Here is a 13064-nt window from a genome sequence, read left to right as displayed (position 1 = left end):
TCCCACATTTCACAGATTAGGAAAATGAAACAGAGAGATTTAGTGATGTATCTAAGATCACATAGTTGGTTAAACAGCAGATTCTTGCTTCAGGGCCGTAATACTCCTTCATCCCAGTGGGATGCTATCCACTTCAAAGGCACTTCTAGTATGTTTTTTGAAATAAGTGCATTACCTCCCAAGGTGAATGCTTAGAAGAATAACATCTTTGGTCCTTGATAAGCATAAATTTTTTTCTTGGTGGAAATTTTTCACAATTCAAGAAGTTACTATAACAATTTAACATATAAACAGTGTGACTTTTTGTATACCCAATTAATTTAGTTACGAGTCAAAACCTTTTAGGGACTGATTTAAAACAAAGTAATTTTCCTCCTAGCTTCAGACCCTGATTTTTGACACCACTAAAATAGAGAACCAAATCAAAAGTGTCACCAATGGAAATATAAGATAAGATAATGAAGAGAGAAAGCAAATGAGATACTAAAGACACTCCAACCCACTTAAATACAAAATGTCTCCATTAATAAATGCGTGGGTTCGTTTTCAGACAACTTATTTTTTTTTCTTGTACCTAATCATCTTTTTTGCAAGCCATGTCAATAATGCTTACTATGAGAAACAAAGACATCAAGCATCAGGGGAAGGGATCATTACTTTCATTGATAAGCCAAAGAAAAAGGTCTTTTGATGACCTCTGCCCCTTTTAGGTTGAAAAATTGACAACAAACCAGTCTAAGAGAATGTGCTTTTTGCTATTAACTAAAAGCACTATCCTCACTTTTTTCCGTTAAACTCCATAACTGCTTTGGTGTGAAGAGAAGTCACCAGAAAACATTAAGGTTTTTCAAGAGATCACAGAATGAAGAAATTAGAGAATGCTTATGTAAACTTTTCTTATTCAAAATTGTGTGAGGGTGATGAGGTAATTGTAATAAACTACATTTGGATTGTTTTTCTTTTTTAAAACAGCAGTACAAACAACCTTGTGTGTAGTTGACTTCTTTAGCATAAATGTCATTGTGATTATAAACCGTTTTTATCTGTGATAATGCAAAATGTTTGGTTTTTCAAGCCAGCAGTTAAATAAGAATGTGTAAATTCATAATAAATTCAATAGTTAAATGTCATCTTACACTATTACACACTGTTTGCATTTCAGTCAAACACAGCGAAGTCCACATGTGTTTTATCGTCATGATTTAATCAATCAACTTCAGCACAATCACGCCCTAGTTACTCTGGTAGCAGAAAATCTCTCCGCTTATATGGAAAGTATGAGACAATATGCAAAAGGTAAGTGATTAAAAAGCTCCCTAAAACCAGAATACATTTAACAATTTACGATGTATCATCTCTTAAAATTTTTTCTTTCCAGTAATGTCTCTATTTTCTCATTTGTTTTACCATATTTTAAAAGTAAAAGATTATATCAATAGCCTAAGTTCTAGAATAGTTTCCATGAAATATTATAACTCGTAAAAGAAAGGCCTCTAGCTTGTTCAGTAGTTCTTCAATGGAGCATATACCCAAAGGCATGGACAAGAATTTCATGTGATGGTGGGGGTGAATGGGTTGTGATCTGTGATGGTAGAGAGACTAAATACTTGAATGAGACCATGATCAAAGTTTTCTTTGAGAAGGCACAATATTTATTGTAGAAAGGATGAGAAGATTCAGGAGAACAAATGTGATTAATTTCAATTTATGTAGCATTTTTCCTTCCATAATCACAGGTTGCCATATGACTGTACATACCAGCTTGTCTTTTCAGGACTATTAACTAACTAACTGCCCTTCATCTGAACAATTTTTTTCTGTTTCCCCCATATACCCTCTATAGTTGATTTTCCTCACTTCCTTCCTATAAGTTGCTCATTCTTAAACCACAGATCCTATTCCCTTCCCTGACCAGCCTATATTTTCAATTCTTCCAAAAATTTATGATATATTTCATCACTATGTGTATCCTAACTGATGCAGAGGGCAATTCTTCAGTGTTTTATAGACCATTTCATAAAATCTCTTTGACCTGGGCTATTCCTCAAAGAGTCTTATATCCAGGACTTTACAAAATCCTTTCTAACTTGCTAGGACTTAACACATCTTCTACTCCACTGTCGGAGCCTTTAGTAACTGGGTATCATCCTCATGTCATGAATTGAAACATCCAAAAAAAAAAAAAAGACTTAAATGTGGCAGTCAGTCTAATTTTTTTCCCCCTAATAAAACCTGGCTCATTATTCAACTTTGGGAAATTTTCCATGATTCTACATACTATAGTGTTTCCTTTGTCTAATTGCTTTGTAAGTCCCCCTAGCCTAGAGTGATTTGTTGTAGAGCTGTGCAGTCAGTGCTTAATAAATATTACTGATTTTACTATCTAAAAGAACTCTAAATGCATATAAAATATTGGATGTTGGGGAGTAAGAGGGAAATGGAGGCACAGAAAAGGAGTAAGCAGGAGCCCATCTCTACCAGCAGTTCAGTTCAAGCAGCTTTTTATTAGATGCTTACGATATACTAAGCATTAGAGACAAAAAACAGTTGCCATTACCCACCTCAGTTGTCCATAATTATATAGCTAGTATATATCAAAGGCAGAGCTTCAACCCAAGTCTTTCTGAGTAACTGCCCTTTTTCTAGCCATTGTGCCACATGGCCTTTCAGACAGATTATACTGAGCATAATCTAACTGTTTATTGATTCTTTGAATACTCATTCAGTTTCCTTAATATGCATTTATTAAATATCTATTATGTGTAAGACAAATAATGGAATGGGATATTTTAAAAGATAAACATCAGTCTATGCATAAAGAATCTTAGAATCTAATAGGAGACATGAAACTTGCAGGGGTAACAACTACAATGTTTCTACAGCATAGACTTCTTTGTGTTTTGTTGTGATGCAGTGACACTCTCATAGACTCCGTTGAGTAGAGAAGTTTTCCCTTATAATAAAATCATAGGATTTAGAGCTGAAAGGGACCTCAGTGACTGTCTGTTATGAATGAAGGTACTAAGACCCATTGCCTAAGGTCACACAGGTAGAAATTAAATGTAACTAGTATCTGATCCCAGGCTGTCCCCTCAAATAAAGTGTTCTTTGGTAGAATCAGAAAATTTGAGAATTGAAAGATTTCTCTATAGCCATTTAGTCCAATCCGTACACAAAAAGAATCACCATTATATAAAACTTGAAGAGTGTTGCCTAGCCTCTGCTTGAAGACCTCCACTTTTGGACAGCTATAATTGTTAGGAAGTTTTTCTTGGCCTAAATTGGCTTCTTTGCTTCTTTAGCCCATCATTCCTGATTCTACCCTCTGGGGCCAAATGGAATGAGTTGAATCCCTATAATAGCTGATAGTCTTTCAAATAGCTTTCATGCTACCTCCTTCTTTTCTCCCTGCCTCCCAAGTTGTCATAAAGCTAAAAATGACAAGTTTTTTTCAGCTCATTCTCACTTTACTGATCTCAGGGCCCTTCCCCTGCCTGTGCACTCCAGCTTATCAGTGTCATTCTTTAAGTCCTCTACATGAGATCTGACTATCATAAGGGAAATTTCTGCTGTATTACACTGCCTCTCAAAATAGCTGTACTTTTTTTTATAAGTCTTTTGTCTGTCTTTTATAATTTTCCTCTTCCTTCCTTAGCTGTCAGATGATATTTCTCTAAGTCTATCTTTCCTCTCCTTTCTGACTTTCAGCTACTTTTGTGTAGTATATAGCTGGAAATCAAATGCATTTTAGATTTCTGTGTTAAATAAGAGTTAATAGATTCTGAGTGAGAATTTATGGACTTTTCTGTGTTTAAAGTAAGAATCGTTAGTGCCTAAGACTTTTTAAAATACATTGGGAGGCACTGTGGTGCCTGACTCTGGAGTCAGAGGACCTGGGTTCATATCTTGCCTCTGCCACTTAACTATGTCGCATTGGAAAAACCTCTTAATCTCTTTGAATCAGTTTTCTCATGTGTTAAATGAGATTCACCTAAATGGTTTGTGAGGGTCTTATTCAGCTCTATATTTTTTGATCTAATGAATGTCAAGAATACTTGTGTTCTGAGAAAGTGATGGTGCCATTTATTTGTATTGTGAATAAATAAGATATTATTCTAAACTATAGAGCTTCTTTTATGGTTACATGGTGTGTCCCCAAAGTCTTAGTGTCCTTTTAAACTTTAATACATTAAAATTGCACCAAAACTTTTGGAGCATCCTGTATTCTTTATGTCTGATTTCTTTCTGCACAAAAGAACAGTAAGCATAATACTCAGAAAGTAATCCCTGTACACATACAAGCACATATGTAGCACTAAAAGTTTTCAGGACATTTTTCTCTATGTCATCCTCCAAGGAAAAAAAAGATTTGAGGTTATAAGACTAAGTGACTTGTCCAGCAAAATCATTGGAGCCAGTATTTGAACCTAACTTTTTTCCATCCTACATTCCATGTTGACATCTGAGGCCCAGATCAAGTGAATGAATAGATTCTTGCAGAGTACCATTGAGCAATCAGAAATCTCAAAATCGTTGTGGTTAATAATATAATACAATTATGAGGATGATCCTTAATGGGATTATAAAGAAAGTATATAGACTTTCAAAAGCTTTATTCGTAGTACATAGTTCTGATTTTGCCAAGGCATGTTAGATGGAGTGAGTGGAGCTAAAGACCGATGCAAAGAATTATGATGATATGATGAGGGAAAAGAGGGTTTTTTTGCATCATACAACCACAGAAATAATAATGACAGTAAGGGGCTATAAACTAGTTCTTTGAGGTGGCATTTTTGTTAAATCTGATTATTTTTATGAAGCTGTATTAATTTTTTTAAAATAGTTACTAATGATTTGTTTACACGTAAGAATTCAGGTACTTCAAGATTTTTCCTAAATGAACGTTCTTAATCTTTGCTCTTTCAAATTTTGATAATATTGTTTTATCACACCTTTCCTCATTTATGTTTCCATCATCTGCAGACCTCGAAGTTTACTCTTCCAATTAATTCATTGAATTGTAAAAAGTCCACATTTTTATTTATATTTTTTCTTTTTAAATTAGTCATTTCTGACCCTCTTTTCCTCTTCTTCCTTGGGGGAGTTTTGTATCCTCCTTTGTAAGAAAGAACAACCATTAAGCAAAAACAACCCACACACTGGCATGGGTCTGGCAAGGTATGTAGAGTTCTGTCTTAGGAGTTCACTAGCTCTTTGCTAGTCATTGACTTTAAAATATACTTCCTCTGAATTTAATTTTTTTGAGGAAAAAAAAGACATTTGATGAGTTCCTGTGATGTGCAAGACTTTTAAATTAAACTGTAGGGAGAGGTAGGTAGAAACTTACTCTCAAGGAGCATATCTCTTGGGATTGGAAATGTATTTGTACTCATGAAATGTGCTCGCATGTACTCACATGATTATAATCTAAGGATAGAGAATGATAGGGTCAAAGCAGAGGACAAGACAACATGTTCCAAGAAAATTAGAAATGGGAAAGAACGTTTTATACTGAGGTCTGTCAACAGTACCTATTATGGAAGAAATGGCACCTCAGCTGAGCCTTGGAGAAAGAAAAGGGTAGAAAAAGATGACATGAAAAGATTGTGCTTGCCAATCATTGGAACTAGATGAACCGAGAGAGGAACAGACAGGTAGTGGTACAGTTTAATTGGAGCAAAGTTGACAAATGGGAAATCTAGAAAGGTAGTTTGGAACCAGGTCTGACTGGAGAGTCACTAGGAAGATATGAAGGCTTTTTTAGCAGGAGAAAGAGTATCACCGGATTTGTGTTTTAGGCATATTATTTTGACAACTCTAGAAGATAGATTGTAGAGTGGAAGAGATACTGGAGGCAGAGAGACCAATATGGAAACTATTGAAATAATCACCGTAAGAGAGGATAAATGTCTGAAATATGAATCATTCAACCAGTCCAATATTTCTTAAGTGTCTGTTATTTATCTGTTACTGAGGGGACATAATGGAGTAGATATGAGAATTATTTTGAAAGTCACCTTTATATATGATTGGATATGGTGGTGGTAATAAAGAAAATAAAAGAGTAAAAGATTCTGAAGTTTTGTACTTGGATGACCAACAGAGAAAGAGAGACTATAAGGTATTTAAAGGAATGATACATTTAGGGAAAAGATGATGAATTCCATTTTGGACTTGTTGAGTTTGTGGTGGTGTATAAGGTGGACATGTCCAGTAGACATGTAGCTATGTAGGACAAAAATTTAGCAGAGAAATTAGGACTAGATATATAAATTTAGCAGTCATTTGCTAAAAAATGACAATTGCTTCCATCAGAGTTGATGAGGTCATGGAGGGAGAGATTGTAAGGAATTAAGAGAGGGCAATTCACAACAAGCCTGCAGTTTGGAGATACGAATGACAAACCAGCAAAGGACACTGAGTAGGAAAGGCCAGGAAGGTAAGAGTGCCAAAGGAGAGTAATATTGTTAGAAAAGAAGCGTAGAGAGAAAATGTCCAAGAGAAAGGGTGTGTGGAACATTTAGCAAAGTCAAGGAGAGTAAAGCCATCATATATGGAAGCTGTATCTTTGATAGAGAAGTTTCTGTGGTTGGTTCAGTTGGAAACCATGTGGCAAGAGGTTAAAGGGAAAAAGGGAGGCAGTAGAAGATAGCAGAATTGTGATTAGGGCTCATTCCAGAAGGAAAGAGTCGCAGATGTGAACAGACAGTCAGTGAGAAAGTCAGACTTAACATTTTTTAAGCACCATCTGTCTGCCAAGCACTGTGCTAAGCATTGGGGATACAAAGGCAAAAGACCATTTCGACTTTTAAGCAGTTAATGGTGGAGACTCCATGCAAATGATGATGCGTAAAGAAGATATTTGCAGAATAAATTAGAGATTATCAATTTGAGGGAACCTTAAGGGGGATGACAAAAGACTTTCTTTAGAAGGTGGAACTTGAAGGAAGCTAAGAAGCAGAAACAAGGAAGAAGAGTGTTCCAGGTCTATAGAGGGGTAGGTGTTCTTGTGTGTGTAAAAATAATGACTTCTCTTTTAAATGTTTTGAGTTGTTTTGGGTTTTTTTGGTTGCCAATTTCATATAGTTAGAAATGTCCAGTAGCACTTGTTATTACAGGTCTGGAGCTCAGGAGAAGCTAGGACATAACCTGTGTCTGCTGGTCATCTGCATTAAAATGATAATTCAACCCATGGGAGTGGATAAAGTTACGAAATGAAAGAGTATCGATAAAAAAAGAAATAAAAACTAGGACATTTATTTGGGGGATGCCAACATATAATGGCCATGATGTGAATGTCCAGCAAAGGATACTCAGAAGAGTTCAAACATATAGGAAGAGAACCCAGAGCTTGTATGTCATTAAAAACGTACAGAGCAGAGAATTTGGAGGAGGAGTATTTCTTTGCATTGCATCTTCTTATCGCTCTGACATAACTTATGAAGCTGGACTGAATTTTTGAACTTTGGATTCATTCAAATTAAAACTTCATGTTTTTGTTTTTCTTGTATTGATGCTGCCTAGAGAGATAAGATAGGTTGCTATAGGAATGCAGTCTAGGTCACCAGTATGCCATCTTTGTGCCATTAGACATTAAATAATATTAGAATAGCATTAAGCATTAAATAATCTTCAAATAGACCTTTTAATAGTAGGTAGAATGAAACTTTTTTAAATTTCAAGTCAGTGTTGCTGTATTTGAATATATGTGTGTAATTCATTATTTTCTTAATTTGCAGAGCATGGAGAATATGATCCCCAAACTGTAAGACCAGGAAGTAGATATAGTCATGTGCAGGAAGTTCAAGAACGACTTAATTTCCTAAGGTTGGTTTTAAATTATTAGTTTTACTTTCTTTAAAGGATAAGAAATAAGGAATTAAATTGATTAATAGCATGATAATGGGTATTGATTAGATTAGCATTTGTCCTTTTCTCACATAAAACTAATTGCACTCCCCTCCCCCGAAATCTTTGTACCTTGTATGGTTAAATGTTCAAATTTTTCAGAGAATAATGTTGAACCTTTGTAACTGTTCATTTTTTTTGTTTTCAAATACATGATAAAAGTGGGATTAATATGAGAATCTTCATGGATAATTGATGGTGATGTTTCAAGCTGAACATTCCTGTACATATCAGTTGCAGAAGTAGTAACTTGTGTAGTTACAGTTAATAGATAAAAATTTCAAGAGTAAACAGTCTTCTAGAGGTTCAGTTTCTTTAATGCTTCTGTTCCTATTAATTTCTTTGTGGGAAGTTTCCTTCTCAAACTTTATTTTCTGATTCTGTTCATTGACTTTACTAAGTATTTTAGTTTTTTTAATCTAATTCATTGCAAATTGAGTGAATTTAAAAGATTGAATTTAAGATGTTGATAAGTTGCTTAAGAAAAGTTGATTTACTTTTAAAATTTACCCTTTTAAATATAAATGGATAAAAACACAAATGAATTGAACACTAAAATTGAACAGTTTAGTGTTTAAAAACAAAAACCAGTCCCAGACTGTTGTGTCTGAAGATGTGGGTTCTAGACTCGTCTTTGTCACTGAACAGCTCTGCACACACAGGCAAGTCTCTTGAGCTTATCCATATAATGAGGCAGTTGGTTGGTCATACCATTTTTACAGCTGTTTTTTACTCCTGTTTTGTGGACTTCAGAAATTTTCTAAATGAAATGTTAGCTTTTTTCTACAATAGAATGAAAAACATTTCAATTATTTGCAAATCAGAACTTTTGTAATGAGGTCATTTTATTGCTATACTGTAGTAGTATAGAACGTTTGTATGTTGTACTCTTTAATGTATAGCTAAGTTGCTATGATGCATCTTTTTATATTAAAATGATATAGTAGTATCTTAATATCTTACCAATTAAAGATTCATTTTTTCCCCCTCCTTTTGCCCTACTTAAGTGAAAAGCAGTGCTTTTGTATTCGTATGGCATCACATATTTTAACTTCCATATTTGTTTATTTAAGATTATTTATTTAAGACTATGCTCTACATATTTCCAAAGGGAATATCAAATAATGTAATAAGTATGGCATAACAGAATAAAAACATAACATAAGCTAGTTTAAAAGAAATAGTTTTTAGAGGATCATGAAATGAGTTAACTACTGCTGAATGAAATGCAGGAAATTTTTGAAAATGCCTCTTCTGCTGCTGTCCTCATTTAATCAGAGTGTCAAAAAGCATTTATTAAGCATTTCTTATATGTCAGGCACTGTTGATGTCTGGGAATACAAAAAGCAAAAATAGTTCCCAATTTCAAGAAACTTGTTCTTATGGAGAACACATGTATATAAATAGGTACATGCAAGATAAATACAAGATAGTTAGGGAGCAGCTTTAAAGGGAAAGGCATTAACTACTGGAAAACCTGAGATGAGTGCCCTGTAGATAGCAGCACTTAACTCAAGTCTTGGAGAAAGCCATTGATTCTCAGAAAAAGAGGTAAGGATATGAAAGCATTCCAAGAGTGAGGGACAGCTAATACAAAGAATGGAGATGGCAAATCAAAAATTATGTGTGAGGAACATCAAAGAAGCCAGTATAGTTGAGTTATCATGTGAAAGAAAACTGGAAAGATAGGAACAGGCAAAGTTTTGAATAGCTTTTTAAATACCAAATAACTGTTTTATCTTAGGGAACCACTGGCATTTGTTGAGGGGTTGGATTGAGGTAAATAACTTCAACAACTACATGGGGCATGGATTGAATTGGGAAGAGACTTAAGGGAAGGAGTCCAGTTAAAAGGTTATTGCAGATGAGATATGAGTAGGGCCTGAACTAGATGGTTCCCATATGAGTGCAGAAAAGAGAATATTTTTTTAGAGATGCTTTGGACAAATAAGTTACAAAATTTGACAACTGATTTGTTATGTGAAAGTAAGGAGCTGGGGATGACACTGGGTTTGTAACCTGGAAGTCTCAAAGGACAATGGTGCCCTTGAAAGTAATAGAGAACTTCATAAAAGGGGTGAGTTGGGAGGCAGAGGGGAGAAAGATAATCATCTGTTTTAGATATGTTGAGTTTTGGGTTTCTGTGGGACATCTAATTTGAAATGCATAGTAGGCATTAAGTACTGGGGGGATTTCAAACCTCACGAGAGAAACTAGGGCTGGACATAAAGCTCTAAAAATTATCTGCATAGAGATAACAATTAGACCCCTAGAAGCTGATGAGTTTACCAAGGGAGATTATGGAAAGAGAAAAATAAGAGAACCCAGGATAGAACTTTGGGGAATCCCCACAGATAGGAGCATGATATGTGATGAACTAGCAAAAGAGACCAAGCAAGGAATGTCCACCTAGTTGAGGAAGACAGCAATGTCAAAAAATCAGGAAAGACTATCTGAAAGGAGTTCAGACCCTCAGTAACTCTTTTCTGGAATATTGCACTAATTCTAAATTGGTCTCTGCTTTCATTCCGTCATTCACATAGCTGCCAAGCTGATAGGCCACATGCAATATCTGACCATGTCACTTTCTTCAAAAACTCCACTGGATAATCATTGCCTCTAATGTAAAATACTGATTTCTGTTTCATATTTAAAGCCCTTCACAGTCTCACTCTTAACTACCTACTTCTCTAAACTTACTGCATAATCTTCCACTTCATATTCTCAACTTAGTGAAATTGACCTACGTATTTTTCTGGTCCGTGGCATCTCATTTCTGGCATCGATAAATTGATATACATTGTCTCTCGTTCCTGGAATGTTCTCCATTCAGCTCTGCCAGTTACATTCCTTAGCTTCCGTTAAAACTGAGCTCAATTTTTATCTACCAAATGAATCTTTTCTTGATCAGTTTATTAAGTCTAGCCCTTTCTTGATATTACTCCAGGATCAAATACAAAATCCTATTCTTGTCTTTCAAATCCCTTCATAACATGACCCCCTCCTAACTTTCCAGTCCGATTATATCTTACTTATTCCATGTATTCATTGATCAGTGACCCTGACCTTTCCATGAACAAGATAGTCCAACTCTTGGCTCCACATATTTTCTTTAACTGTCTTTGAACCCTCTAGCCCCTGTCCTCATACCCACCCCAGTTCTTGGTATGTTCTCCTTCCTCTTCTCTGCCTGCTGACTTGCCTGACTTTAAGTCCTAACTAAAATTCCACCTTCTACAGGAAACCTTCCCCTGTCCCTCTTAATTCCATTTTTCCACCTCTGTTGATTATTTTCTCCTTATTTAGTTTATTTCTACATGTTTGTTTATTGTTTCCCTCAGTAGATTGTGAGCTCCTTGAGGTCAGGGACTGTCTTTTCATATCTTTTTATGTTTCAGAACCATTGGACCTGGGTGCAAGTTCTTTGTTTTCAATAGCTTTGAGACTTTTACGCTAATCACTCAGTCTTTTCCAGCTTTATTCATCTGCAAAAGAAAAAAAAAGACTAATACTCCTTTTACTACTTCATAGTTATCTTTCAAATGAAATGACCAGCTAGATGTCAAAGTGGAGTCAGGAAGAGTCAGCTTTCTGAGTTCAGGTGTGACCTCAGACTCTTTCGAGTTACGAGTAAGTCACTTAACCCTGTTTGCTTCAGTTTCCTCATCTGTAAAATGAACTAGAGAAAGAAATGGCAAACCACTCCAATATCTTTGTTTTAAAAAAAAAAATGGGGTCACAGAGTTGAACACCACTGAAAACAACTGAATGACCACATCAAATGAAATAATCTATATAAAAATGTACAAAATTACATGAAAATGTCAGTCATTGTTATTCTGAGCCCTGGGTTTTTATACACATATACACCATTTTTTCCAGTGCCTTCATTTCAATTCATTGAACTTTAATTAATCATGATTACTTACACTATACTTAGGTTCTGGTGATATAAAGATAAAGATTTTTTAAAATTCCTACTCTTGAGGACCTTCTAGAGGGAAGTAACATGCACACAAAAATAAAAATATAAAATAAAAAGTGATAAGGCAAGGAGAAGATAGTTCAGAGAGCTGTATGAAAATCTGAGAACATTTTAAGCCATAGCAAGTAGAAGAAATTAGGGGGATAGAGGAAGGAAATGGTACCTGGGATAGGCCTTGAAGTAAAGTAAGGGGTTCAGCAAGTGAGGTATCAAGGGAGTACATTGTAGATATGGAGGAGATCCTGGAGGCATGCATACAGATTAAGGAGAGTCTCACATGTTAGACTAGAATTTTTAATGTGTTGTAGGGGCACAAGGGATCCACCAGAGGTTTTTGAACAGAGCAATAATATGATCAGATTCCATAGGAAACTTATGTTGGCAGTTCAGTGGATTATTGACTGGATGAAAAATTAATGAGAGACTTACATGTGGTAGTATCCTTGGGAGTGGAAAGAAGGGGATAAATGTGAGAAAGATCAAGATAAAATTGATGAGAATTGACAACTTGCTGTGGGAGGTGAGAGGAGACTCAAATATGTAGGTAGTTGTATATGGTAGTTAACCAACACAGGGAAAAGTTTAGAGGGGAAGTAGTTTTAGGTGGAAAGTGATGAAGTCTAATGTGAGACTTTGATGATAAAATCTTTTTTTTTTTAATTTGTTTATTTTTAGTCTACAACGTTCAGTTCCACAAATTTTTGAGTTTTAAATTTTCTCAAACTCCGTTCTTTCCCCCCTCCCCAAGACAGTGGGCAATCTGATATAGGCTATACGTGTACAATTATATTAAACATATTTACGCATTATTCATGGTTTTTCTTGTTTATTTGGTTTTTTTAAACTTATTTTCAATGTTCCACAATCACTACCATACAACCTAGATTTTTTCTTCCCTCCCCCCCCACCTTCCTCCTTCCCTCCCTGAGATGGCATACAATTTTATATAGGTTCTACACATACATTCCTATTAAATACATTTTCACCATAGTCATGTTGTATAGAAGAATTAAAATGAATGGGAGAAATCATATAACAAACCAAAACGTAATACAAAAGAAAATGATCTCCTACAATCTGCGATTGAATTCCATAGTTTTTTCTCTGGATGTGGAAGGCATTTTGCCTTAAAAGACCATTGGGAATTTTTTAAGTCCTTGTATTGCAATGA

The 13064-nt window shown here is 35.1% G+C and overlaps 1 protein-coding gene across 4 annotated transcripts in view; it reads left to right on the top strand.

Annotated features, from left to right (window-relative positions):
• Positions 1 to 13064, top strand: part of USP9X (ubiquitin specific peptidase 9 X-linked) — a 177610-nt gene that overhangs the window by 60546 nt on the left and 104000 nt on the right. For all 4 annotated transcript variants that reach the window (XM_072615149.1, XM_072615148.1, XM_072615147.1 and 1 more), the window contains exons 13-14: positions 1163 to 1296; positions 7740 to 7827. In XM_072615149.1, the coding sequence (XP_072471250.1) occupies positions 1163 to 1296; positions 7740 to 7827 (222 nt within the window). The remainder of the gene's footprint in view (positions 1 to 1162; positions 1297 to 7739; positions 7828 to 13064) is intronic.

This window comes from Notamacropus eugenii, chromosome 5 (genome assembly GCF_028372415.1).
Source record: "Notamacropus eugenii isolate mMacEug1 chromosome 5, mMacEug1.pri_v2, whole genome shotgun sequence".
NCBI lineage: Eukaryota > Metazoa > Chordata > Mammalia > Diprotodontia > Macropodidae > Notamacropus > Notamacropus eugenii.
The sequence above is the reverse complement of the archived record's forward strand: the minus strand, read 5'-3'. Positions and strand labels throughout refer to the sequence as shown.